At 52.0% G+C, this 26642-nt stretch overlaps 11 protein-coding genes across 11 annotated transcripts; 6 read left to right on the forward strand and 5 right to left on the reverse strand.

The window, feature by feature from the left end:
- Positions 1-3149: 3149 nt before the first annotated feature.
- M436DRAFT_55636 (uncharacterized protein) lies at positions 3150-4244 on the forward strand (the record flags this gene model as incomplete). The annotated part of the gene is made up of 2 exons (XM_013568174.1): positions 3150-3275; positions 3528-4244. Coding segments are annotated over 2 exons (843 nt in total), but the record flags the coding sequence as incomplete, so codon positions are not given.
- Positions 4245-5360: 1116 nt separating this feature from the next.
- On the forward strand, positions 5361-8093 carry M436DRAFT_67225 (RdRP-domain-containing protein; the record flags this gene model as incomplete). The annotated part of the gene is made up of 3 exons (XM_013568280.1): positions 5361-5824; positions 5867-7890; positions 8077-8093. 3 exons carry the CDS (start codon positions 5361-5363, stop codon positions 8091-8093), a joined length of 2505 nt encoding a protein of 834 aa, XP_013423734.1.
- A 1322-nt stretch (positions 8094-9415) lies between these two features.
- M436DRAFT_55882 (uncharacterized protein) lies at positions 9416-10549 on the reverse strand (the record flags this gene model as incomplete). Its single annotated transcript, XM_013568218.1, has 3 exons — positions 9416-10084; positions 10140-10269; positions 10323-10549. The coding sequence occupies 3 exons, from the start codon at positions 10547-10549 to the stop codon at positions 9416-9418; spliced, it is 1026 nt and encodes a 341-aa protein (XP_013423672.1).
- A 363-nt stretch (positions 10550-10912) lies between these two features.
- Positions 10913-13645, reverse strand: M436DRAFT_55617 (uncharacterized protein; the record flags this gene model as incomplete). The annotated part of the gene is made up of 1 exon (XM_013568170.1): positions 10913-13645. One exon carries the CDS (start codon positions 13643-13645, stop codon positions 10913-10915), a length of 2733 nt encoding a protein of 910 aa, XP_013423624.1.
- Positions 13646-14604: 959 nt separating this feature from the next.
- M436DRAFT_55734 (uncharacterized protein) lies at positions 14605-15562 on the reverse strand (the record flags this gene model as incomplete). Its single annotated transcript, XM_013568193.1, has 2 exons — positions 14605-15129; positions 15227-15562. 2 exons carry the CDS (start codon positions 15560-15562, stop codon positions 14605-14607), a joined length of 861 nt encoding a protein of 286 aa, XP_013423647.1.
- Positions 15563-15870: 308 nt separating this feature from the next.
- On the forward strand, positions 15871-16278 carry M436DRAFT_85446 (uncharacterized protein; the record flags this gene model as incomplete). The annotated part of the gene is made up of 2 exons (XM_013568337.1): positions 15871-16076; positions 16224-16278. 2 exons carry the CDS (start codon positions 15871-15873, stop codon positions 16276-16278), a joined length of 261 nt encoding a protein of 86 aa, XP_013423791.1.
- Positions 16279-16330: 52 nt separating this feature from the next.
- Positions 16331-17536, reverse strand: M436DRAFT_55648 (uncharacterized protein; the record flags this gene model as incomplete). The annotated part of the gene is made up of 1 exon (XM_013568177.1): positions 16331-17536. The coding sequence occupies one exon, from the start codon at positions 17534-17536 to the stop codon at positions 16331-16333; it is 1206 nt and encodes a 401-aa protein (XP_013423631.1).
- A 1973-nt stretch (positions 17537-19509) lies between these two features.
- M436DRAFT_85448 (uncharacterized protein) lies at positions 19510-21768 on the forward strand (the record flags this gene model as incomplete). Its single annotated transcript, XM_013568338.1, has 1 exon — positions 19510-21768. One exon carries the CDS (start codon positions 19510-19512, stop codon positions 21766-21768), a length of 2259 nt encoding a protein of 752 aa, XP_013423792.1.
- A 1509-nt stretch (positions 21769-23277) lies between these two features.
- On the forward strand, positions 23278-24105 carry M436DRAFT_55898 (uncharacterized protein; the record flags this gene model as incomplete). Its single annotated transcript, XM_013568222.1, has 1 exon — positions 23278-24105. The coding sequence occupies one exon, from the start codon at positions 23278-23280 to the stop codon at positions 24103-24105; it is 828 nt and encodes a 275-aa protein (XP_013423676.1).
- A 537-nt stretch (positions 24106-24642) lies between these two features.
- On the forward strand, positions 24643-25125 carry M436DRAFT_67231 (uncharacterized protein; the record flags this gene model as incomplete). The annotated part of the gene is made up of 3 exons (XM_013568281.1): positions 24643-24786; positions 24849-25006; positions 25071-25125. The coding sequence occupies 3 exons, from the start codon at positions 24643-24645 to the stop codon at positions 25123-25125; spliced, it is 357 nt and encodes a 118-aa protein (XP_013423735.1).
- Positions 25126-25361: 236 nt separating this feature from the next.
- M436DRAFT_67232 (uncharacterized protein) lies at positions 25362-25919 on the reverse strand (the record flags this gene model as incomplete). The annotated part of the gene is made up of 2 exons (XM_013568282.1): positions 25362-25640; positions 25815-25919. 2 exons carry the CDS (start codon positions 25917-25919, stop codon positions 25362-25364), a joined length of 384 nt encoding a protein of 127 aa, XP_013423736.1.
- Between the last annotated feature and the right edge of the window lie 723 nt (positions 25920-26642).

The following is a 26642-nucleotide window of genomic DNA, read 5'->3' on the forward strand; positions in this document are numbered from 1 at the left end:
TCGACTGTGAGGCGCTCGACTGTGAGGCGCTGAAGCTTGGACCAGAACAGCCGGCGTCTCGCTTGGTGCACACTGCAGCGGTCGACAAATCGCAGCTGGTTCTTCACGTTTTGGAGGAACGTTGACAGAGATGCATGACTGTTGAACTCTTGTTTTGACCACATCCATCAAAAGAGCATAGCCAAAGAACTACAACAAAGTGCATTATCTCCAGATCTACCAGTAGTCGTCGCATGGTCTGTCGCCAGCGACGCAAATAGCAGCAGATGATTTGCCCTAGCCTAGAATGCTGTCTCCCGGAATCTGATGGGCAACAGCCTATCATCATTTCTCTTGATTGCAGGACTTCCAGAGAGAGACATATGGACTCCGGGGTGAACGGATTCGGCTGAGTCTGAAACGAATCGCATCACTATCCACGAGGAAGACCTTCTCCGGTGAACGATCTCCCGCTTCTTCGACAACTCCACATGAAACGCTGGCTGCGCTCTGCCCCGTATTCTATGACTTGGTACCTGCATTAGACTGGACCTTGGTGGTGGTCATGCTCGGATCATGGCTTGCTTGGTCGACTACTGATGGCCAAACATGCGACAGCAGCGCATCGCGCTCGTGCCAGGTCACACTGACTCTGCACCCGAATATCCCATGCTACCCAGTAGATTGAAGAGGCGAAAGGTCTATAAGGTATGAACATGTCCCTCCAACACTGACTGTTTTTGCTCAGTCGATTTTCATTCTTTTCATATCCAACCCATTCTTTCGTTGCTGGAGAGCTAGAGTCGTTCGTTTTTCTCTACTCCCTTGTCTTTTGCTACACACCACGGCAGCTTCCTGTCCATTTTATCAGTTCTTTCCATAATCGTCAAATCAGAGCTATGCAGCTCACGTCCGCCACTCTCCTCGTGGCTGGCCTTGCCGTCCAGCAGGCCTCTGCTACTTTCCCCTGGCTGATTGATGCCGGCAAGTTCAGCACCTGCAGCAACACCGATACTACGTGTTCGGCTGAGCAGCACAAGGGTTACGACTGGACCGGCCTCAACATTGGTACCCCCGTCACTAGCTACGGTGCCAACACCTTCTCTGGTGGCTGGACATGCAACAGCCTCAAGTCGAAGCGTGATGAACTGACCAAGCGTACCTTCAACTCGAAGTGCGTCTCTGGTAAGCTTCCCTCCAGGGGCTCTTCCGGCTCTTCATCCAAGAACGGCGCTGGTAGCCTTTCTATTGGATGCAGCGGCGAGAAGAACAAGTTCTCCATCTCCGAGATGCACATCTCTTCCACCTACAACACCAACGTGGACTGCCACTACAACATGCCTGACGGTTCCGTTTGCAAGCACAGCGTTCCTTGCAATGCTGGTGGTTCCATTGTCAAGAACACGCAATGTGGTGGTGCCGTCTCGGTCTCTTTCTCTCATGGCAAGCCCTCTGGTAGCGACAACTCTAACAAGGGTGACTGCAACCTCAACATCCACTCCGTTGGCTTCGCTTGCGGCTCTGGCTCGTCTTCTACCGGTATCTCGCTTCCCTCATCAGTCGCCACCCCCTTGTCTTCGGCTGTCTACGTTTCTTCTGAATTTGTGTCTTTCAGCACTGCCTCGCCTGAGACCACATCTTCTGAGACAACCCCTGAGACCACTTCCGTCGAGTTGCCTTCCTCCACTCCTGCATCCGTTATCGTCTCGAGCGGCAGCGTGGTTGTTCCTGGCACTTCAGCTCCTTTCCCCACTGGTGGTCAGAACCAGACTACCGCTCAGCCTACTGTCGATAGCAGTGCTGTTTACGTTCCCACCAGCTCGGAAGTTTCCCCTGCTCAGTCTTCTACCCCTGCAGTGATCGTCTCTTCAGTTGACACTGGTGTCTACCCATCGTCGGTCCCTGTTGGCACTGGATACTCTCCTTCCGTTGTTGTACCCGTTGGCACTGGATCTTTCCCCTCTCCCAGCACTGGTGTCTACGCCAACAGCACCGTTGTTTCATCTGCCACAACTTCATCTGTCAGCAGCCCTATTCCTTCGGTTGATGTGCCAGGCGTCGGCGTCGTAGCCTCATGCCTCAACACATACTTGCACAACACCAACTGCACCGACAACACCGATGCCGACTGCTACTGCAAGGATGAAGACTACATCAACAGTGTTTACCAGTGCATTGATGCTTACGGTGGTTCGGACGAGAACGTTTCCCAGGCCATGTCCTACATGATCGGTATCTGTGCAAAGGCTATTCCTTCCAACCCTGCCATCATCACTGCTGTCCCCTCGAGCATCGATATCCAGCCTACCTCATCCACTGTCAACGCCGTCACTGGCTCTTCCCCCAGCTCTGCTGTCCCCGTTGGCTCTTCAGACGTTCCTGCCGGATCTTTGACCACCGAAGTCCCTACCAGCTCTGCCACTGACTCGATCGTTTACGTTACCGATGTCGTCAAGAGCACACTGACAACATGTCCTGTGGGACATACAATTTCGACTGCTGGCACTACCACAGTTCTAACTGCACCTTCCGTTATCGCTACTGAGATCACCACCAAGTCTACCATCACTGCCTCGATCATCTCCTCAGTGACTGGCGCTCTTCCCTCAGGCGAGACTGCTTACGAGACCTCTCCTGTCGAGACATCCGCTGCTCAGAGCTCTCCTTCCGAGACCGCTCCTGTTGAGACCTCGTCTGCATCTGTTCACGTCCAGGTTCCCGTGACCGTTACTCTGTTCAGCACTCAGATCGCCACCATCACCTCGTGTGCCCCTGAAGTCACAAACTGCCCAGCTCGCGAATCAACGACTTTGATTGCCACTGCCAGCACTACCAGCAACATTTGGATCCCTGTCACCTCTGCTCAAGAGACTTCTCCCGCCGAGACCTCCTCGGCTCAGGAGACTACTCCTGCCGAGAGCACCCCTGCTGCTTCTTCGGGTGTTTACTCTGGTGTCGTCTCGACTGCCGTCCAAGTTCCTACCGAGTCCAGCCCTGTTTCATCCGCACAGGAGACCTCGCCCGTCCAGAACACATCTGCTCAGGAGTCTTCCCCCATCGAGACTGTCCCTGCTGCCTCCTCCGGTGTTCTCTCATCCGTCGCTGGAACTTCCTCGAGCCCCGCATCTTCTGCTTACGAGACCTCGCCTGCTGAGACCACTCCTGCCTTTACCAGCGCTCCTTCGGTCCCCAAGACTGTCACTTTGTTCAGCACCAAGGTCGATACCATCACTAGCTGCGCTGAAGACGTTACAAACTGCCCCGCCGTCACAAAGACTTCTTTGATCGCAACTGGTGTCACCACCGCACCTTCTGCCTATCAGACTGATGCTGTCCCCGCTTCGTCTGTTCCCGAGGTTCAGAGCACTGTCATCGTCACCGACGTCGTCAAGAGCACTATTACTACATGTCCTATCGGCCATACAATTTCGACAGCTGGGTCTACCATCGTTTTGACTGCTCCTAGCGTTATCACTTCTCAGATCACCATCAAGAGCACCATCTCGACCACTGTCCCCGCTCAGACCCAGGCTGTTGTCTCGCCCGAGTCTTCGGCTGATGCTGCTATGCCTTCGTCCCCCGCCAGCGCTCCTGCAGGCCCCAAGACTTTGACCATCTACTCTTCGGTCGTGGCTACCATCACCTCATGTGCTGCTGACGTTACCAACTGCCCCGCATCGTCCACAGTTCAGAGCACTTCTTTCTACGCTGTCGGTACTACTGTCTCGGAGGTTTCCAGCGTTCCCGCCATCACTGGCTCCGAGATTGCACCTGCCACCACTGCACCCGCAGTTGTTGCCAGCACTCCCATTCAGCCCATGACCACCATCACCTACTCTTCTGAGCTTGTTGTTCCTGCCACCTACACTGCTGGCGAGTCCCAGGGCGCCACCATTCCCGAATCGAAGATCACCTCGACAATCCACAGAACTCTTACCGTTCCTCAGGTTCAGTTCATCACTGCAACTGTTGGCGGCAAGCCTACTGTCGGTTTGACCTACCCTTCGGCAGTCCCTGCCACCACCACTCCTGAGGCTGTCCCTACCAGCCCCATTGCAGATGCTGCCACTCCCGCAGTCTCCGCACCTGCAGTTTCGGCTGCCAGCTCGGGCTTCGCTCCCAAGTCTTCCACCCTGGCTAGCACTTACAACATGCCTGCTAAGCCTACCGGCAGCCCCATCTCCTACACTGGAGCTGGTGCCAAGGTCAGTGGCTCATTCGCCGCCTTTGCCTTTGCTGCCGTTGCCGCGATCTTTGTTCTGTAAATCTAGAGCATCGCATAAATGTACAAAAAGATTTCCTTTCTCATTGGCGAGTTAGCGAAGGGGGAAGCAGATGTTTGGAGGATGTAATGGACGGAGTACTCGCTAATCAAAAACGCGCTTAATCGTCTCCGGTCTGGTATTGAAGAATGAAATGTATAGCGTTTGTTTTTAGCTGTTACGCACCACCCCTCTGGTCACGCTCTGTGCTATAAGCAGAAGACGTTTCCATTTCTTTTCACGACTTTCCTTAAGTAGTACGCCTAGATAGCGGCATTTATTTCCTATCATCAAAACAATTATCAATCTCAAAGACATTCCTTACAGATCTTGCGCCAGTAGAGAAGGGTCTTGGATTTGTGCTTGAGTGAAAGCATTACGTTGACACTGGACATTGTAGACCATGAGAAGCATGGCTCGTTACGAGGGCTTCGAGCAATTGAGTTGCTATTGCCATCACAGCATGATCGCTCTCTCTGCAAATGAAATTTCTCAGGTTGCACATGCATGCACGTATTCATCTACGGGTCTCTGCGTTTTCATGTGCAAATCACTGCTAGATACGTCATGCATGAAGTTCGGGAGAGTGCGTCAGCGAGGACGCGAAAGTGACACGCTTTTTGAGCGTTGGAAGTTGGAACCTCCTTCTATCTTGTGGGGTGGCATTCTGACATCCTTTCCTTCATCACAACCATCTTTTAAGTTATCAATGTAAGAAGGCCATCATCGCGGCAGTAAGTAACTTGAAAATTGACATTGTATCGGGCTCGTTTGCCTTTAGAAGGTGACTTGTATTGTCGCCAAAACAATGTTACACAGCGTCTTGAGACAAGCTGTGCCGCTCATATGCAGCAATGGCAGACTGCATAGCCAAAGTGAAGTGAACTGATAAGGTCGTTCGACATCTGCTGGTTTGGTCGTACTTTAGTTGTAACCCCTTCACCTTGACTAAAATATTGCCAGTCATTCGCTCGTCTTTCTGATTACTCCTTTTTAGGACCACAGCATCTTCCTCACTCTCATCTCTTCCTTCTAGACTCTTGCCTGATAAATCATTCGATCTAGCCTCTCAGCCATCAGCCGTCAAGGAACGCGCAAAGCGCCAAAGCCACTTGCAACATGGAGGTCTTCGTCCATCGCGTACCTCCGCAATGCACAGAGCGTGACGTCAAAAGATTCTTCAACAGACCTCTCGCCGAATTCGACATCACCAACTTCGTGTGCGAGAAGTTTCGTAGCAGAGCCTGTGCAAAACTCATCTTTCTGGAAGTCGATAAAGGCAATCGCTTTCTTGCTAAATATGGAAAGTCCAACGGCCAGCAAAGACCGACCGTCCAGCTCATCATGAACGGCATGGACATCAACTGCGCCGTGTCCAGGAACGAGCCGGATGAATATGTCCTGCGCAGTCTTGAGCAGAGAGCCACGCAATCGACTGTATCGGTCCACAGTCGTACCACCGCTCGCACTCAGGCGAGCTTCAGCTTCGGTATCTCTCATCTGCGCTGTGGAGTCTGGTCCTTCCTCAACGGCGAACTCACGTTTGAGTCACACTTTGAGGACCAACGATCTGGCCAGATATTGTTTGGCCATCGCCAATTGGCTCTCCTTTAGAACGACAACAGCCAATCTGCATACCGCATCGACATCAAGTACTTTGATGTTCATACAGCAACGACAGGATCTTACAAATCTCCGACTATCAGTTTCGCACTGCAAAGATCTTCTAGGTTCTACTGTGAACCTTCAACAGACCTTTTAAACGCATTCGCAAACTTCAACCTGCTGAACATGCATGATGTTCCGATGCTATCCTCGAAGAAAAAGCGAGTTACGAGCATCAACGAGGCCCATGCTGGTGTTGTTAGTACCTGCTTCGTATATCAGGTACAGCTTGTCGACTGTAGGCAACTGCCCGAAGTCTTCTACCTGTTAAGGGACAATCGCCACATCGCATCGGTCGCGAATCGCCCAACTCCGACCGTTTCCCCTGCTGTCAGCCTGGCATCTTCGTTCGAGAGATTGGATCAGACTCTCGTGGCTGGGGATACCTACAGAGCCTGGCCGTTTGAGGTCAAGTTTCAGATCCTTCGACTGGCTAGGAACGGTGTGCTCTCACCCGATCAAGTTCTCGAAATCCTTCCGACGGTCTCTCTATTGACCGAGAACCACGACGAAACCGTTATTGTCATTGCTCTGAGGCGCTTGTGTTACAGTCTGACACCAATCGGACCCCATTCAGAGCCTGAAGAGTACTCTTTGAAGACAATTGGCAACAATCTACTCGATTATGCGCAAAAGTACGACGACTCTAGGTCTCAGAATTCGTATGAGCTTCTCAACCGTCATGCTCATCTCGTGCTTGTACACAAGCTTACCGTGACGCCCACCGGCGTTCATCTCCAAGGACCAGAGCCTGAAGTCAGCAATCGAGTCTTGAGATCTTATAAGGATCACTCAAACCACTTCCTCCGAGTCACCTTCACAGATGAAGATGGTGGACCTGTACTTTATGACGTTAAATCTGACCAAAAAGGTGTGTATGCTCATTTCAAGAACTTCACAGAATCGGAATACTCCATCGCGGGCAGAGACTTCTCGTTCTTGGGATTCTCTCATTCGAGTCTTCGTACACAAACGTGCTGGTTCATGGCACCCTTCGAGTTCCGTGGAGCAGATCTTACCGCCTCAAACCTCATCAAGAACCTGGGAGATTTTGGTCACATACGCAGCCCCGCTCGCTGTGCAGCTCGTATCGGACAATCTTTCAGCGATACCACTGGAACTGTGGAGGTGGAAGCTCGTATGCAGGACCCACCTCACGATGTCGAACGCAATGGTCGATGTTTCAGCGATGGTTGCGGTACAATCTCACTTGGTCTTCTTCGAAAGGTTTGGGGTAAGTATGGATCGAGACGCACTCTGAAGCCCGTCGTCCTCCAAATTAGATTCGCTGGTGCGAAAGGCGTGGTGTCTCTGGACTCCCGCCTCACTGGGGATCAGTTCAAAATTCGGCCTTCCATGGAGAAGTTCACCGGCTCTAACTCAAACACACTGGAGGTCTGCGGTGCGGCATGGCGACCATATCCCATGGTCCTCAATCGTCAGTTCATCAAGATCCTTGAAGATCTGAATGTGCCCCTTGAGTCTTTCATGATACTACAAGACAGAGCAGTGGAGAAGTTGAGGATGATGACTACCAATACCTTGAACGCCTCATTCCTCCTCAACGGCACACAGACAAGCAAAGCCGCACGTTTGCCAGGTCTTCTTGAGATGCTGTCCGATATCGGTCTGGAGTACCACGACGACTCGTTTCTTCGTGGGGTTGTTGAGATGGCCGTGATCACAAAGTTGCGCGAAATCAAGTACAGAGGTCGTATACCCGTCGAAAACGGAATCACCCTCTATGGCATTATGGACGAGACTGGTTATCTCAAGGAAGGACAGATCTACGTTGTCACTCAAAGCTCTTTGGATGAGCCCAGAAAGGTCCTCCCGGGAGGTAGAGTCATCATCACACGCTCTCCTGCACTCCATCCCGGCGATATCAGAACGGCGCAGGCCGTCGACGTCCCCGACAACTCGCCTCTCAATTACCTTCGGAATTGCGTTGTTTTCAGTCAGCATGGTCGTCGCGATTTGCCCAGTAAGTTCGATAAGATCACGACTCAGTGGAACCTTCTTGTCTATCAAAGGGACCGTGCATTTCTATAGCTGCCCGCGTGACATGTCTTTGCACATGGGAAGCACAGGCTCCGATGTTGGCAGGCAGATGGTCAACAGAAGACTAGGATCCAACAACCATGACTTCAAGACTTGCTGTTCTCGCTAGTGGGCGAGTCGGTTTGAGCTAAGGATCCAGGCTTCAATCCTTGATCCAGTGCCTGTTTCCTTGCACGCAATTCTGCAAGTTTTACGATGCCCTCGTAACCTCTAGGCAGGGCTTTAGTAGGATCGTCTCCCGCAAAACATGGCGTGCAGTCGAAAAGTGTTGGGTCATACTTGCGTTGCTAGAAGGAGAAGGTATGGTCAGCATTCCTCTTGTACAGGAAACACCACAGTCTGATGATGGAGTCCAGAGAACGCACTTGATGCAGTGCTGGACACTTGATTCACATCTTGGTCTTGAGATGGAGGACTTGTGGTGATTTTTCGCTCGCATACGTACCCACCACAGCTTGGCTCCGTTGACCGGAGGATAGTTGCATCTTTCACAATTTCTCTCGACCTTAACATCTGATAGCACGGGCACGTGAGACATTCAGTCAAGCTCGTCCCTCACCCAAGCGACCCTTCGCAACTAGTAGTTCCAGGGACGTCCCATTGGACCGAGAGATTGGCCTGAGACCTGTTGATGTGATCTCATCACCTTACGGTATCGAGCGCGGTTATCGGGATTTTCATAATACCTGAGGACCCATGCTTGACAGTGCTCGTAGTGACGTTTGCGATATTCGAGGTCTGTATGCAGCCTGAGTGTGGTGTTTAGTTCGTGGCTGGGTCCATATCGCTTTCTTTCTTCCGGTGCAGCTGCAGAGTCGGATTTTGTATAGCTGATCGAGAAAAGACGCGATGTTGCTGGTACCGTGCTCAATGGCTTGTATGCATTGCGAATGGACATCATGGTCAGCGGCTGAAGTAAAGTCAGAAAGAAGGACAGTCGCGCTGGCAAAGTGAAAGAACACACGAATTGTTGAACTAGTCACTGAACAAGAACGTCGACATAGATATGTAGGTCCGTGCACCCTTCTTGAGGTTCCATCGAAAACAGCATTACGTCGGGTTTTCCTGGATATGTTGCTGCTTCGGTCAACACTGTGCAATTTTGTAGTGAGAAACGCCATCTTGATCTCCGTGGGAGGAGTGTGGATATTAGGTACAAACTCCAGCACACGGGGAGGATGATTGAGGGATGCGGGTCTGGCAACGACCTGCAGAAGGAGAATGAATGCTATAAGGGAAATGTTGGTCTCCTCAATTTCACTCTTACACACATTCTGAACCATGCTGAATGCAGAAAGCGACTCTCAAGAGTATTTCGTTGGAGTTCTTCTAACAAAAGTAATCCACATCTTCAACAACCACACCCAAATACAGCAAATCCCAAAAAGAAACTCGATTGCACCAATTACAAAATGATTTTATCTAGACGTGTAACTCGTTCTACACAACTATTGCGGGGCGGGGACACCGTGGGTATGGCCCTGAGGAGCAGTGCCAGCAGTGAGGCCAGCAGGGGCGTCACCAGGAAGACCGTGGCTGATTGAGGCATCAGAGTTCTCGATGACATTGTCACCAGACTTCTTCTCCCAAGCAGCGGGCTTGACCCACTGCGAGTCTTGCCATGGGCCGGCGTCAGACAGCTCACAGCCGCCGGGGCACTGGCAGGAACCACCAAATTGCTTGGGCAGGTTCTCCTTAGGGATCTGAGCGAGCAGCTCCTTCTCGTAACCGCTGCCGAGAACGTGGATCTTTGCGACGGTGACGGGGTCGAGGAACTTCTTGACCATGCTGAAGACAGACGAGAAGCCCCAGGGAGCGTTGATCAGGTACAGCTTGCCCATGCGCTCGGGGTAGTAGTTTTGCGAGATGGCAGAAGCCTTTTGCACGTATCCGTAAACGCTGCTAACGTTGCTGAGACCGACACCCTTAAGATCCATGATGGTGCACGAGGTTTCGAGGAGGTGGCCGGACTTGCGCGAGCAGGCGGGCAGACGGGGGTCAGCGACCTTTTCGTACTCGACAACCAGGTTCTGCAACATGCGGTCCTCGGAAGTGATCTTGTACATGGCGGTGAGGTTGATCTTGCCGAGCTGCTCGATGTAAAGGGGACGGCCGTCCTGTGGTGTGTCAGTTTAGAGTGGTCAACGAATGCAGTCTTCTTCTCTTGCGCACCTTGTCGGTCTTGTGGTAGTACTGGGGGTAGTACTTGAAGACTTCGGTCTTCTCCTTGTACTCGAAAGTCTGCAACAGGTTGTCGACGCCGCCACCAAACTCCTTTCTCCACTTCTCGCAGTCGACGAACCTGTGCCACAAGTGTCAGACGGATTCAATTTGTTGGTTCTCGACCAAACGTACATTTGCTTAGCATGCTCGACGTTGAACTTTCTGGCGCGAAGGAAACGGAGCATGGTCAGGGTGTCGAGGCGCTCGTGGAAGCCCGACTGCTCGAGCGAAGCGCGGAGCTGGTGGACTTGAGCATCCTGTTCAGGTGTGGTGTGGCCGGGGTGTCCGCTCTGGTTGGTGTTTGAGACGGTGGGGAAGTCGTAGTGGTCGTACTTGGGGTCCTGGGCGATGGCGGCCATTGTGAAGGGTGTCGCTGTCGTCGGTTGTGAATTAGAGGGGTGACTGTCGTCAAGCTGTATAGGCAACAAAGGAGTGTCGAGCAGTATTGCCGAGTGTTTCAGACAGGATGGATGTGACAAAAGGGTGGGGACAGGGTGTAGAAAGTCGGTGACAGACAACAACTGCTCAAAGACCCAAGACGCCCCTCGTTCTCAAGTTAAATGACGTTTGTTGATCAAAGCTCAACCTTCCTGCAATCACAAAACACCACGACAGCTGTTCTACCTCCAACATATCCACCCACACATGCATATGGACACATCATCACCACATCTAAAAGAGGCACAAGCTTTTTTTCCAAGATTTACTATGACCAATGAATGTTACTTGCTACCGATGGGACTGCTAGCCAACCTGCCTTTGCCCTTGTCGTTCTCCAGCAACAGCGCCTCGTTCTGTGCACTCTCAGCTCCAGCCATTGTGTCGAAGTCGTCGTCTGTGAAACCGCTGTAGCCCGAAAGCATCGAGCTGCTGCGTCCTCTGACTTGCGTCGCTCCGCCGTTGCTGAGTCCTCCAAATCCTTGTCCAAACCCACCACCAAACATGCTAAAATCGAATGCAGCGGGTTGGCGATTGGGAGGCCCGTTGGTACCAGGGAGATTGCCTTCAGGAGTGGGAGGTCCGGAGAGAGTCTGTTGCTGTTGTGCGACAACGTTGGTGAGATATTCCATGTGTGCAAACGCCTCGTTGGCCCGAAGGGTGTTGTCTTCAGCATCTTTGTTGCTTTGCTGGGTCCAATACAAGATGTTGGCTTCCTGGCGCTGATACTCGGAGATTCTGTTGGCTCGCTCCTGGTCATGCTTTTGTCTAGCGCTCATATCGGCTCTCTTCTGGTTGGTCAGGCGGTCGAGTTGTTCCGTCAGCTTGCCCTTGCGGGTGCTAAGTCGCTCACGCTTCTGAGCAGCTGATGTCAACTCAGACGTGACTTGCGAAATTTCGCGCTGAGCTTGAGACTTGGCAGCTTCGAGGTCTGCCATGGCAGCAGACTTCTTGTCGCAGGCAGCTTGCCAAGCACGTTTCTTCTCGTTGTACTCGCGAAGCTCAGCCTGAGGAATCTCGCCCAGAGCATCAGTCTCGTCCTTAAGAGCAGTGGTTGCTTCGTTGGCTTGACGCAGGTGCTGAGTCAACTGTAGGATTCTCTGTCGCTGGCGTTCATCCTGACCACCACTAGAGGCAACCTTGGCGTTGAGCTGATCGATCTCCTTACGTACAGCAGAGGCGGCGTTCTTGTGATCACGGCGAGCACGCTTGAGCTTGATCCTAGCATCTTCGCGCTTCATCTCGGCGGCGGCGATAGACTGCTTCAAAGTTGAGACGGGCGATAGTGGACGGAGAGATTGCGGTTGAGGAGGTGCGGTAACGATCGAAGTCTGTTCAGTGCTGGGTGCAGGGAGAGTAACAAGGCCGGTGCTACACAAGACGCTCTGGTCAGACATGCTGACCAGCTCACAGCTGTAGTTAGTTAAAGGTGTCAGCCCGAGTATCTCGCCATGCCACACCGTGTCCGATCCTTCTCCTTCCTCGGTGATCTTGGTCGATCCCCAATCTGCGCCATTCATACGGACAAAGAAGGGCTTCGACTTGTCGATACCTGCACTGACAGGATGAGTCGGATCGGGCTTCGGCCTGGGAGTGGTGGGAAAGGACGGAAGGTGGGCACGGAACAAGATATCGGCAGGACGAATGTCGACAATGGAGATGCGGTCTTCGGTAGAAATGCGTGGGATAAGTTGATTGTCGTTTGTCGAATCGTGAGCAGTAGCTTCTGCTTGGTCTTCGGAAGCTTGTTTCTGTTCCATCTCTTTTAAGAATGTTACTTTTGTACTGGCTATAGCTGCCCATAGCGGTTGTCGACTGCGGACTGCTGTCGCGTGCTTTTTCTTTTTCTTGACTGTCGAAACACGTTGATTGCCATCGCGTATCGTTGACGATGGTGCAAGAGGCCGGCCATCTGAGCCCAGGCCGCCGGCAGGTTCCTGACCTGAATCGCCAGGGCTCGTCGACGACTTGGCTCCGTCTCCATACGATGCTGCTTCCGGATCTTGTTTCTTGCTCGCACTGCCACGGGACTGGTTAGAATACCCCGACAAGGAACGGCGACCAAGAGTCAATATTCCTTGAGCCAGAATGTGACAACCGAGCAGAGCACGGTACCAACCATAGGCAACATAAGGTGAAGATGAAAAGTCGGCCGAAGGAATGGGACTCCAATGTTGACCAATACCAAGATTCTGCAACAGCGAGCGCAGCTGTTCCAAGCCCATGAGATGAATTTTGTTATAACGAAGGAAATGAGATACGCAGACGAGGACACTGCAAGCAGCGACACTCTGACCTGAGCGGTCTGACGCTGCGGTAGCGCCGCTCAGAGAAATGGCTATGACGGCCTGGCCCAAGTCCAAGTAGATGTTTTGTAAGAATAGACCGCTGCACAGATAGACCACCGTCATGACCGCGTCCGTGAAGAGGATTGTAAAGAGCGAGGGTCCACCGGTAGACGTGGCATGGAACCAGTCGGCGAGAGCAGGCATTCCGTTCCATGAGCTCAACGAGACACCGGCGGTAGGAGGTACGAATGTGAGAGATGCGAAGAGACTATGAATGAGCATGACGAGTGCCGGAGGGAGCGACATGAGCAGAATCAAGATGGCAATTGCATCTGACAGCGGGCACGCGCTGAGGATGGTCATGGCCATGGAGAAACTGCTGGCAGCCGAACGGCCCGCAAGCTTGGAGGTATTGACGGCGGAGCTGTAGGCGGGAGCATCGGACACGCGACGAGAGGACTCGGAGGAGGCGGCTGTAACGGGCGGAGTGCTGGTAGCTGCAGCCATGTCGTCGTCGGGCAGCGATGCGGGCGAGTCGTCGGCGATGTCGGGGTCATTCAGGCCTTCGGAAGCGGCAGCAGGGAGCGAGTGGTTTGCCTGACCATTGGTGGTCGGGAGGTGGTTGTTGGACCGCTGCTTGGTGAGTCGCTTGCCAGGGGCAGGTTTGGCCAAACCGCTCTCATGACGGTGCTGATTTGCAGTATTCTTTTGCTTGGCCTTTGGCGGCATCAGCGCGCCGCCAGCGGGTGGTTTTCTCGTACAACTGAGCCCGGCGATTGGGTCGCGGGGCTGCAGGGACGAGAGCGGGATGGGAGAGGTGGCGGTATGGAAAGAGGGTGGTGGCGGGGAGAAAATGCTATGCAAATCGTCAAAAGATGGGCGGCTTCTTAGGGGAACAAACGCTCGCGATGCGTAAGAGCCACCGAGCCGCTATGAAAAGTCCGCTATGCTACCGACACACTATGTAATGTGTCATGTGACGTGCTCCTTCTCTCGAAACAGACCTTGTGTCTTGGGCCCTTGATCTTCTCTGACTACTAGGTTGCCTTTAGATTCAGAGCTAAGCTCGTCGATAACCCCATTGGCTTTGTTGCGGTAAGAGCTTGTTCCTCGGTATTCACCCGACTTCGTACCTTTCGTATGGTCCTTTCTGCTTCCCCTCACTCCCGCATGCTCACCGTATCGCTATCTGCATGTCTTGACACATTATGGACCAGCTCGTGTGACCGAACAAAGTACGAGCTAAAGGCACGCAGCAAGAGCCATGCAAAACTGCTGCATGCACATCCTTGAAAGTCTGCAAGACTCTCCGACTGTTCGAATCATGCACTGGCGCTGTCGATCTCACATGCCGTTCACGCTTGCTCCCACACCAATCGGCTCGCTCTTTCCTCATGAACTGAAACTTACCAGACTTTGAACCTCATGTCTTCTGTCATATGAGCCTGATATCCTGTGCCCGAACGGTCTTGTCGACTCTATTGTCAACGGCTATCTCGAAGCCTTTAGACTGCGGGGCATGTGCAATATGGCCAGTCCCTGGTCTTCTATCCACCTCCGCAATCTATGGCGGCATGCGGCGTGTTGATCGCGCCTAATCATCTCGGCATCAATCTCGAGCATCGTTGCCGGCATCTACCTGTCTGTCTTAGCTATCAATCCATCGATCCGTGCTATAGCACGTGCTGTCAATGCCCAGCAACACCCATGTCTTCCACAGCATCAGGTCTGTCCCACGTCTCCTTCTCTAGTGCTCGAACCTCTTTGAGTAATCGTCTCACTCTCTCGCTGTTCTCTTTCTTTGCTTCCTCCTGCAACTTCCAAGTCTTGCGGAACGCATCTACCATGAAAGGTAATAGAGGTGCCTTTTTACCTGCTTGATAATCATACACGACTATATCCTCCACACACCGTGCTGCTGGTCGCTGTTGCAGCTCAGACATAATGACGACGTCCAAGATGAAAGAGTCTGTTTCTGCCGTCGGTTCAGAGGCGAGTTTGTGGTATACCGAGATATGGTCCGGCCAGGTCATCGGGAATTTGTAGTTAGTAGTGATGGATCTCAGGATCAAGCCCAGACTCTTGGGCGTCATGAGTTCAATCCATTCTTTCCTGTGCTTGGGATCGATATCCACGGCAAAGTTCCTCGTCCAGTTGACGCGAGCTGACTCGGCATACCGGTTGTACATCACGTTGTTGACATGGCTGTTGCCCTTCTCAGCTTCTCATTTCTCCTCCTTTGACATGATTCTACTCACCCCTTGGTCAGTCAGCCCTGCACGCAAATCATCTACAGCAGGGCAAACTCACCATACTGTCCATCTCCCCCCAAACGACCGCATGACGATAAAATCCTCTGCGGTCCTCCGAGGTCAAGAAGCCTTCGCTGCCAGCGACCAACTCCCGCCAGTCTCTTGCTACCGTGTCGAGTACGGCACCTGCTCGAGCCACCTGCTCAGGTCGCATTCCAAAGGTCATGCACTTGCCCAATCGCTGTTTGACATCCGCTAGCCATCGCGGGCTCAATTTCTCAGTTGCTGGTTCGGTAGTGGTGGAGCGTTGGCGTGAGTTTGCGAAACGGACGACATTCTGTGCGACTAGCGATCTAGCATATAGAGGCGCAAGAGGACGAAGAGCGACACGCATGTCTGAGGTGACGATCGAGGAGTAGCAGCAAAAGCCAACAGCAACCTTGGTGGAATTAGAGATGCACAACAAACCTCAGGAACCACACGGGAAGGATTGCCGAGGTGCATTTGGCTCGCATCCACTTCCCTCGTCTCGCCCCGCAAAAGACATCAGCAAGGCGTCATGGGTTTTCCACCACACACCTCATGAGCTGCAGTCCCGTTTTGTAGCATCTGCAAAGGATCGGAGTTTCCTCCAACTACATACCGTTGCTCTTGCTTTGAATTCAGGTCTTCTCTCACTACCGATCGCTGCATCTTGCAATCATGAGTTCTTCAACATCACTGCGCCATCAGGTCATTCGCATCTACAAGGAATTGCTGTACCTAGGTCGCGAATACCCACTAGGATACGACTACTTTCGTCCGCGTCTGCACAAAGCATTTTCCAGCAAGGCAAATCTCACCAGCGAGACTGAGATCAAGAAGGGAATTGAAAGTGCAGAATACGTCAAGAAGGAGATTGAAGCATTGTGAGTAGTGAACCCAACCAGTGGGCATCAGAATTCCATCTATCTACCAAGAGATGCAGGGGGGAATGTGCTGTTGTTCCATTTTCTCCCTGTCAACAGATTACACGGGGCCTAGATCTTGTACAGAGATGAACTGACCACGTTCAGATATTACCTCAAACGCTACCGGGCTCTTAAGCAACGATACTCCACGCCACAATGACGAGAGGCCAAGCAAACTCGAAAAGAGGATGGTAATTCCAGATTCCCATCCTTCAAGCGCCATCCTCACACTTGGTAGCCCACCAGGCCCCGATCTCCAAAACTTCACTACCACCACCACTATTCTCCTGGTCCAGCAATGAAGCCATCATACCAGCCCACCACCTTGTCCACTCTTCAGAATTCTTGCCACTGGCTTCTTTGAGTAACGGCTCCAAAGACTCAATCTTTTGGATCACAGTGAGCATGGCTGTGGAGCGGATGGCCGCTTGATCGTCTGTAAGAAGCACTTCACCACTGGCCTTTGATTTGCTAGCTTTCGGCGACACGGTGCCGAAGAGATTGCCGCTGCTGCCCGAGCGGATGAGTTTGCCCTCTGAGTCTTTTTCCCAGCGCATTTGGCCTAGAGGAATGGCGATGCGGCGGGAAGTTATGTCTGCGAGGCCAGTTTCTTGGTAGAGGATTTCGGACATGCGAGTGCAGGGTGAGGATGGCAGATTCAGTTTGTCCAGAGCAGCGTGGATCCAGATGTTGGAGTCGGCGATGTATCTGTTTTGAGCGGGAGCGAAAGACGTGGCTGTGGAGATGAGATAGGTTTTTGTGTCTCTGCATGTCTTTTCATCTTCGGCGGTCATGCCTTTGGGGAGTGTGGGCTGTGGTAGCAGACAGCGCAGTACATGGTCTGATTCCCAGATCTCGAGTGTGCCTTTGGGTGCTAGGATGCGCATTATTTCGTCCATGAAACGCTGTGTCTCCAGACCCATGTGGACTGTCAATGACAAGTCCTTCAGCATGATATAGTCAAATTGGTTGTTTTCAAACGGCCAAGGGAAGCGTCTGAAATCATGTTGTATGAATCTCCAATTCACACCTTGACGACGAAGATCCGGTGCCAGCGGTGCAAAGTCCAGGCCCGTAAATTCGACGTTCGGGTGTCCCAAACTGGTAAACCACTCATGGCAAGTCCCCGTCCAGAACGCACTTCCACAGCCCAATTCCAAGACTCTTTTCGGTACTTCTTTTGCTATGTTGGGAACGCATGATGGTTTGCCTAGAATTGTAGCGCCTAGCAGTGTTCGTAGCGATTGACGTTGGATCTCTGACAAGTCGCAGGGCAGAGGGTATGGTGCGTCGCGTAGGTAGCGGCGGCCGTGCCGCAGTTCGAATGGGTTGGCGAGTAAGTTTTGCGAGGAATTGCTGGCAGCGGAGGAGATACTGTCGCAGGTACCTTGTCGTTCACGAAACGCTGCTGCTTCCATGGCTCCGAGCTTAGTTGTCGTGTCTGAGGAAGCAGAATCCTTTCTGTATAGGCTGAACAGAGGATCGGAGGTCGCTGTTGCAGCGGAGTGTTGTCTGCGACGTGATCTGCGGAAGGGCGAAGTAGAGCGGGACTGCGACAGCGGCGAGTTTGGAGGCGAGGACGGCAGAGAAGCAGCGGGAGATGAGGGCGAAGAGGGCTGATAAGAATGGTTCACATGGCCAGAAGAATTGCGCAGCGACTGGCGGCGAGAGGTACCTGTTTGTCTGGGCGCATTATAATAAAAATAGGCGAAGCCATCCATTGGGAGATTCTGAGACCCACAACGACCGACTCGAGAAGCTCGAACGCTCCAACACTGTGCACGGGCTCTTGTGTGGAGAGGGTGTGTCTCTGACTCTTGGAGGCAGAGGACAGAGAGACGCCGTTTCGATAAGATAGAGGGCCGTTGCAGGATGAAGCAATATTGTGTTTGACGACCTTGATACTTCGAGGCTGGTATCAATAATGCTTCGTTTGACAAGGATGTGATGTCTGGATTCAATAGGCCGGTGAGGTGGAGGAGACACAAGTGTTGTTAACTTGTGAGACGCTGAGAGCTGAGTGAACGCGTCAAGGTGATGCAGGTACGACGACCACACTGATCCAAAACAGCGACGAGACAGGACGGCATAGCTACAGTATATACTCGCTGAGTCCCCTCACGTCTGGATGGAACAAAGTTCGCCATCGCTTAGGGCCTCATGACCTGTCCTCAGCTGGCACGCTTGTACAGCCCCGCGTTTGGTCGAAATACGATGGTTAATTCAAGGGGCCTTTGAGCCTTGGACTCTTTCAGCCTCCCATCACGCTTCTCACTTGTTGCTGCTGCTGCTGCTGCTGCTGCTGCCTGTCAAGAATGGGATGTGGCTGAATGTCGACGAAAGAGATCTGACGGGAATGGCCCTTGCAGAAGGCGGAATTGCGAAGCCGCTGTCTCTTGTCCAGAGCTGCGGGCCGAGGTGGATGGTGGCTGGATGATCTGATACGAAGATGCTTCAAAGAGAGCTGCTGATCAGATCACGGCTGTCTTCAATTGATGGCAGCACAAGAGTGAAACAGGGCTGACGAGCTGGAAAGATCGTGTGCAGGTTTCGAGTTTCTATGTGTGCAACTCGGTGTGCTAATAGGCACTTCTACGTTGGGAAAGAGGACAGAAAGCAACTGGACGAGAGCAGTCTTTGAAGCTTGACCTGTTGGCAAATAATGATTGGCCGTCAGAGATTGATAACCAACATCTGCGTGTACAACCCAATGCACCCGCGGCTCTCAGGGCTACTATATAGTAGATATCGAGATCTAAACTGTCGCCATATTTGATATTTGGAAGAGGGTGAGTTGGCAGCAGATTCGACTCGTCTTTGTCTTGGCGCAAGCGTCCGTATCCAAAGCTGGCAGGGCAAGACCGCACTTCCCCCGTCATCACGACCTCCATCTGGCGACAAGGTCTAGTATTCTTCCCGACGAGCATTGAGTGCCGAGGGTGAGTTGTTCGTCCTGTTCTGTACCCTGCCGAGCTCGCACCCGCCGCGACGGAGCGCCGTACGAGCAGCCAGCCTGTGACTAAGAGCCTGATACTGACACCATCGTCGTCTTGCAGCAAAGCACATACTTGGCCCTCGATTATCCAACATCGCCATCGCTCGCTATCTACCCACCACTTTGTCACGTACATCCGCTTCGACCCTCGACTCGACACATACGAGCACCCAGCGTCGGCCACCCGCGATCTTACTTCCGCTTTGCTCTGCTCGCTCTCGCCCCGAACACGTCGCGAAGCTCTACCGACAGCGCACCACCCGCCCACCTCCACGCCGCCGCTCTCGCTCAGCCCACCCAGCAGCGGCTGGCCATTTGACACGTGGGATTGGTTCAATGTTAAAGAAAAGAAGAAGCCGTCGCCCGTCTCTCGTCACCGCCTCCCCCCATTCCTAGATGGCCGATGGTGCCTTTCGGTTCCAAGGAGCCGGCCAGTATTTCTATCAACCACAGTCGCAGCGCCAGCTACAGACTCGTCACGGCTCGCCCATCACCACCTCGCAGCGCATTCCCTTCCATACTCAAGACACTCCCTCGCCCAATCGCTCCCCCGGCGCCAACTCGCCCGCTTTCAATACCATGTTTAATCAACATGGCATCCTCAACGGCAACAGTCACCAGCGCTTCCAGATGCACATGAACATGAGCAAACAGTTCGGCCAGCAACAACAGTCGCAGCAGAATTTGCAGACTCATCACCAGAATCAAGCCCACTCTCAACAGCAGCAGCAACCCCACCATGCTCAGCACCAACACCACCACGATGCCTTTGCTTCTCACTCGCACAACCTCTCGAGCTCGACCCCTCACTTCACGCCCAGCCACATGCAGAGCCAAACGCCGCTCAGCACGCACAGCCAACTTAGCAAGCCTTCCAGCGAGCACTGGCAGGAGCAGCAGCGCCTGGCTCAAGTATCGCGTGATGCCACACAACCCCACTACTACGCCAGGAACGCTCATGTCGCCAGCCGGCAGGCTATCGCCCAGCTGGGCCCTGGTGCTAGGAAGACGGAAGACAATAAAGAAGAGCGCGGGAGGAGAATGCCGTACCACGACGAGAAACACGCTTTCACTGCCATCGACTTTGGTGGCCAAGGTCTGCGTGCGCTTGCAAACAATCTCTTCAAATACTACTTCCTCGAGAAGCTCTATGTCAATCAGAACAAGCTCAACTGGTTGGTACCCGAAATTGGTATGCTACGCAGGCTTACTTTCCTCGATCTTTCGCAAAACGACCTCTCGACGATTCCACCAGAGATTGGTATGCTCACAAACCTCCGCACTCTTCTGCTCATCGACAACAATCTCGTCGATTTACCTAGCGAATTGGGCTACCTCTATCAATTGGAGACCCTTGGTCTCGAGGGCAACCCTTTGAACGAGAACATCAAGGATATCATCGCCGAGTCGGGCACTACTGAGCTGATCCGCACTCTGCGTGAGCATGCTCAGGGACCAGAACCGCCTAACGAGCGTGACTGGATTGTCCTCGATGAATCACCTGTTGCGGAGCAAGAACGGTTTGTGGTCTACAGTCACAACATCCTGTGTGACAAGTACACGACCGAAGCTCAATACGGCTACGCCCCATCGCACGCGCTCCTGTGGGAGAATCGCAGAGAGGTCCTTCTGGCCGAGATAAGATCACGCCGAGCTGATGTTATCTGCCTGCAAGAGATTGATGCCGAAGGCTTCAACGAATATTTCCGCCCTCAACTCGCACACGACGACTACCGGGGTATGTTCTGGCAAAAGTCGCGTGCTCACACCATGTCCGAGAAGAACGCCAAATTAGTCGACGGCTGTGCGACTTTCTACAACAATACCAAGTACATTCTTCTCGACAAGCAAGTGGTTGAGTTTGGGCGGACAGCCATCAATCGTCCCGACATGAAGGGCGAGCACGACATTTTCAATCGCGTCATGACTCGTGACGATATCGCAACCGTCGCGTTCCTCGAAAGCCGTCAGACCGGCGCTCGTCAAATGGTAGTCAACCTTCACCTGTTCTGGGATCCGCAATTCAAGGATGTCAAGGTCGTTCAAGTTGCCATTTTGCTGGAGCAGCTTAACCGTCTGAGCAGAGAGTACGCCAAATGGCCCGCTCTCAAGGAAAAGGAACTGTTCCGCTACGCCAATGGTGATGAAGTGGACGAAGAGCCTGTTGAGAAGGCCCCTCCTGCACCCTCGCAAGAGTATGCATCCAACACTGATATTCCGCTCATTATTTGTGGCGATTTCAACAGTACTTCGGAAAGTGGTGTGTACGACTTGTTGGCTCACGGCTCACTTTCGTCTTCGCACGATGATTTGGCAGGCCGCAAGTACGGTAACTTCACGAAAGAGGGTATGACCCATCCTTTCAGCTTAAAATCGTCGTACTCGCACATTGGTGAGCTCGAGTTTACCAACTACACACCTACATTCGTTGGCTGCATCGATTATATTTGGTACTCGACCAATGCTCTAAGTGTTACCGGCCTCCTTGGAGAGATTGACAAGCAATACCTCAGCCGAGTTCCTGGATTCCCTCATATCTACCACCCATCTGACCACATCGCTCTCGTGGCCGAGTTCGCAGTAAAGGTCAAGAAGGAGTCAAAGAGATTGGAGGCAGACTTTGGGCATGGTTCGCACGATCACAGGCACCGATAATGTCGATGTCCACGATACGATACGAACGCACCGACCAATGACTATACAACACGCAAAAAACTCATATATTCACCGCATGAAGGAACGGAATGGGGACTGGAGGAGCTTGTAAGGAGTCTTTGAGTCTGTTGTTTTTCTCTCTTGGAAACGAGGCGCTTTCGAATCAGGACGGGGAAGGGCTGCTTTTGAGGCACATTTGCAAACTGGTGTGGAGGTAGTGTTTTTCTCAAGCAGATCTTCAACCAGTGAGCGGAGAGGTATGGGTCTGCTGGTGATCATGGGAGAGATGGATCAAGGGGCAATCTTTGACACGTTTTTTTGTGGTTTTTCTTTTTCTCGGTGTTTTTTACTTCTTTTCAAGCTACGCTTTTTCCTTCTTGGAACTTCTCTTTCCTCTCTTTTCTCTCTCTTCCTCGATCTCTTGCTTTACTATCAGTGAATGTGTTGGCCAAGCCATCACTCGAAACACGAAGCGGATGGAATGGCTTCTATCTTCTATTCGCTATCTTGTTTGGCATATGCTTCGCATGCTTAGGTGCAAGACAGCGTATATGGACCGGTCATACAGTATGGTGAGATGTCCATGAATCACGGAATGGTTGGGTACAGCCTCCTCATGTGCCCTCACGGTGTTATAGACCGTGATGTTCACTATAGAAATGCACATTTTTCTCTGGAGTAGAGGTAGATCGAAAGATTTGACGTGAGTCGATCATCTATACCCATGTCGTCAACACTTGCTCAGCAATTACTACATGCCTACTTTGCGTAGGAGATTCGTTGGTTCTGGACGGGCTGCCTGGCTCTAATGTTCGGGGTCAACTACTGGAAAGCGAAGCCCAATTTTCAAGATAACTGCATAAGGTCCACTTCTTGGAGAATAGGATCAAAGATACTCGTATATGTAACACAACATGTCCAGACTGCTATTCCAAGTATATATTACGGTGCCACCAGCAACCACAGGTGATTATCGCTGTATGGAGCTGAACTGACGCTTAAGACAGGGTGATACCATAAGCAGAAAAGGGCATAAATGTCGCACAAAAGTATGTTATGCAACGAGCACTTGCCAAACAGGATTCCACATCCACATGAATCAAGAGCGCTTGGACTCGCACCCCGCTTGCATCATGCGTGACCTGTGTGGATAGGGCTGTCGATCGGCAGCGAGTCTGAACTTCCTTGTTGCTATCAGTCAGACAAGCTCAGGCTCATCTCCAGCAGGTTCTAGGACGACAGTCTGAAGCACTCTCAACACGCCGTGCTAGACGCATCATAGACAACTCGCGTGCCTCTTGGACCAATCTGGCTCCTCTCGCTCTCGTTCAGTCGACGTCAGCTTGACCGCTTTCGATCCTCTTCCCTCTTCTGTGACCTTCTGCCTTCTTGCTTGACCCTCTGTTTACCCCTTCACTCCGCTCTCTTGCTTGTATCTGTCTCACTTATTGCTCTCCCACACACTGTCAGCACCATTACCACTTCAAGACATCAAGGTCAAGTATAGTCATGGCTACCAAGGCACACTGCGCCTACTGCTTCGAATCGCTCGTCGCCAGCTTCGAAAGACGAAAGCCACTATCCCTATCCCAGATCGAACAACTCTGGACCGAACAACAAGGAACAGAAGAGGAGGACACCACAACAGACGTCGACGACGATCTAGACCCAAGCACATCTCGCGTACCCGCCATCTCACGCCTCTTGAGCAGCAGCGGAACACCCACCTCAAACTCGTCCTCATCCAGCCTGACCTCCCGCTCAACCCAAGCCTCCACACCCTCCAGCGCGACCTCTGTATCCTCTCGCTCCACAACCTTCCCCTCGGACTCCTACCCTCTGTTCGTAACCTGGAACACCATCTCCCCACGCAGTGGTCAAAAGTCCCTGCGCGGCTGCATCGGCACCTTCGCCCCTCAACCCTTAGAACAAGGTCTCGCTGACTACGCTTTGACGTCTGCGTTCGAGGACTCTCGCTTCCCACCTATACCCTCTTCTCAACTACCACAATTGCAATGTTGCGTTACACTGTTGACTAACTTCTCCAACCCCACCCGTGACATATTGGCTTGGGAGGTGGGCAAGCATGGTATTAGGATCAGTTTTGTGTATCAGGGCAGGAAGCTGGGGGCCACGTATTTGCCTGACGTGGCGAAGGAGCAAGGGTGGACAAAGGAGGAGGCGTTGGTGTCTCTGATGAGGAAGGCCGGATGGTCGGGGAGAAAGGATGAGTGGAGGAGGGTCGCTGCGAACATGGAGTTGGTTACTTATGAGGGCAAGAAGGTGGATCTGGGATACGCCGAGTTTAAGGAGTGGAGAGACAAGGTCGGCGCGTGAGGGTTCGTGCTGGTTGTTGATTGATGTCCTGTTCTTATTGTTTAATGTTTACGACACTGGCGTTTTTGGAATGGATGGGCTGATGTTTGGGACTTTTCATAATCCTTTCAACGAACACAGAGATGAATGCTCTCTCTCCTCTATTTCTCATATTCCTTATCTTCTCGCAAATCGGCAGTTGGATAGTTTTCGCGTCGACTCCGAAAAAAGGATTCAATCTTGCCGCTTACCCCTTCCCATAGCGATCACGACCGTCTTGTCCTTCCCATAGCGATTGCTGTTACACAATCTTTCGCACATAACAACCACCTCGTCAAATTTCCGATATCGTCACTTTTGCGTTTTTTTGCTTGGGAGATGATGCTTGGAAGATAGCGACAAGATAAAAAGAAACAGTGTTCCCGTGTGTAGATGTCTCTTTTGCATCTCTTCACTTTTTCGGCTGTTGACCATTTTTGTTGGATTGCTCACCCTGCTGTTTTTTTGCACTTCTATACCACTTCAACACCTCAAACCTCAACGAAACACTTCTCAGTCATGGTCGACCAGACAAGATACAAGTTGTGCTACTTTGTCCCTCCCACCTCTCTTCAAGCAACAAAAGATGCAATCTTCGGCACAAACCTCGCTGGTATTTTTTCGTCCTTGACAGATGTGAACAAGACTTTATACACGGATGTGGTAAGCTATTAATTTCTTGTTTTTATTGTATCTTAAGGGGTAGACTTGACATGTTATCACAGTGCTGGGAAACAAGCGGTACAGGAAGATTCATCCCTGGTCCCGATAGCACTCCTGACATCGGAACGCCGGGACAGCTTGAGGTGTTGGAGGAAGTCAGAGTGGAAGTGCAAGTACGGGGAAAGGAGAATGTCAAGCATGTTGTTGATGCGCTGAAGCAGTAAGTCTTTTGTTCTGTCCTTCTGCTCTAATCTGTGAATTGTGTACTGATGTCGAAATTGCAGGGCTCATCCTTACGAAGTACCTGTCTACGAGGTCTACAGGATGGAGGAGTTCTGAGTACACGAAAGTCATCACAAGATTCAGGTCACATCACAAGCACCCAAAGTTTGGAAATCATAAAGTCGTTGATACACGAGCAATCGAGCTCAAGTGCTGTATAATAGTGTGCCTCTGAGGCTCCCAAACACTCAAGGCCCAAAACCCAGAACAGATAACAGCGTCGTCATAGGGAAGAGAAGATAGACTGCTCAGCAGCAAGTCATGGGTATCGCACTTCCACCTTCTTACTCATTTCAAGCCTCCTCAGTCGAGGGCAAGTGGAAACAGATGAAGCTTGTTGCCGTGCCATCGAAAGTGGAGTTGCGCAGATCCGAGATGCCTGGGTAAGAAGCATCGCGGTAAGGCATGCGATCGTCGCAGGATCCTTGCATCAACAAACATCTTGCGCCCTCATCAGGTCCGAATGCAGAGACTTGCTTGCTGAGAGTGTCGGGTAGGATGACGCAGGTGTCCAAGGCTTGCTTGAAGTATTCGCAGTGGCCTGTGAAGTTGGCACCAGTGCAAATGTAGACCTATCATGGTATTGTCAGACAAGAGCTCTCGATATTCAATGATGAGTGCGTGTGAAGAGGATGACAAGAACTCGATGGACCTCCAGACCATTGTACAGAGAAGCACGTACTGGGGATGGAAGGTGGATGATGATGATGACAGTGATGCCGCATGAAAGAGAAGGTCAGACTTACATCGCCAGCGTCACGAGCCGCGGGTGTAGTAGAATAGGCAGGCTTGGTGGGGAAAGCGGTGGCAGTTGCTGCGAAGAGCGAGAAGAGGGCTGTGAAGAAATGCATGATTTGAGATGGTTGTGTCGATGGAATATGTGGGCGGCGATGAGGAGTGTGGTTGTTCTTGATGCTCTTGAGATGATTCGTGTTTGCTGTTGATGGTACTCGATGGAATGGTACTTGAAGATGAAGAAGAGCAATTTATGATTCGATGCTTTGATGATGGATGTAAGATGTTGTTGTGTTAGAAGCAACGAAAGAGGATAATTGTCTGGTTTTGTTGAAGAACGAGACGGTCGTGCAAAGCAGGAAGCAACATCACATGTCATCATAAGGGTCGATGGTAGTTCCTTCCCATGGTGATGGACAGGAACGATCAACATCTCAGACGCATTTCTAGCAGAGGGCAAGTGCACCCCTGCTCATCGCAACCTCTTTCGACCGTGATCTGCAGTCGTGGTACCTGCCTCGTCGTTTCACAATTCACCTGCCAAGAAACGTCACCCGTCGGAATATCTTCATCTGCTTGGAAGCACTCTCATAACTCCTGAGTCGATATTGATGTCTTGTACATGTTGCAGATTGATGTAGATGAGGAAGATGTTGTGGGTAGGAACGAGAAGAATCCGACTTGGCGACACGCGTTGGTGGTTGGAGGCAAGCTCGCTGATCACCTCCCAGCCTCCCCGCGAGTCACCTCCGAAACACTATTCCGGTTGTGGCAGTTCTTAACGTCCGCTCATGACGATGTGGTGCTTCTATATGACATCGCCGACAGGCTGACGGGTG

Source organism: Aureobasidium namibiae, assembly GCF_000721765.1.
Source record: "Aureobasidium namibiae CBS 147.97 unplaced genomic scaffold scaffold_20, whole genome shotgun sequence".
Taxonomy (NCBI): Eukaryota; Fungi; Ascomycota; class Dothideomycetes; order Dothideales; family Saccotheciaceae; genus Aureobasidium; species Aureobasidium namibiae.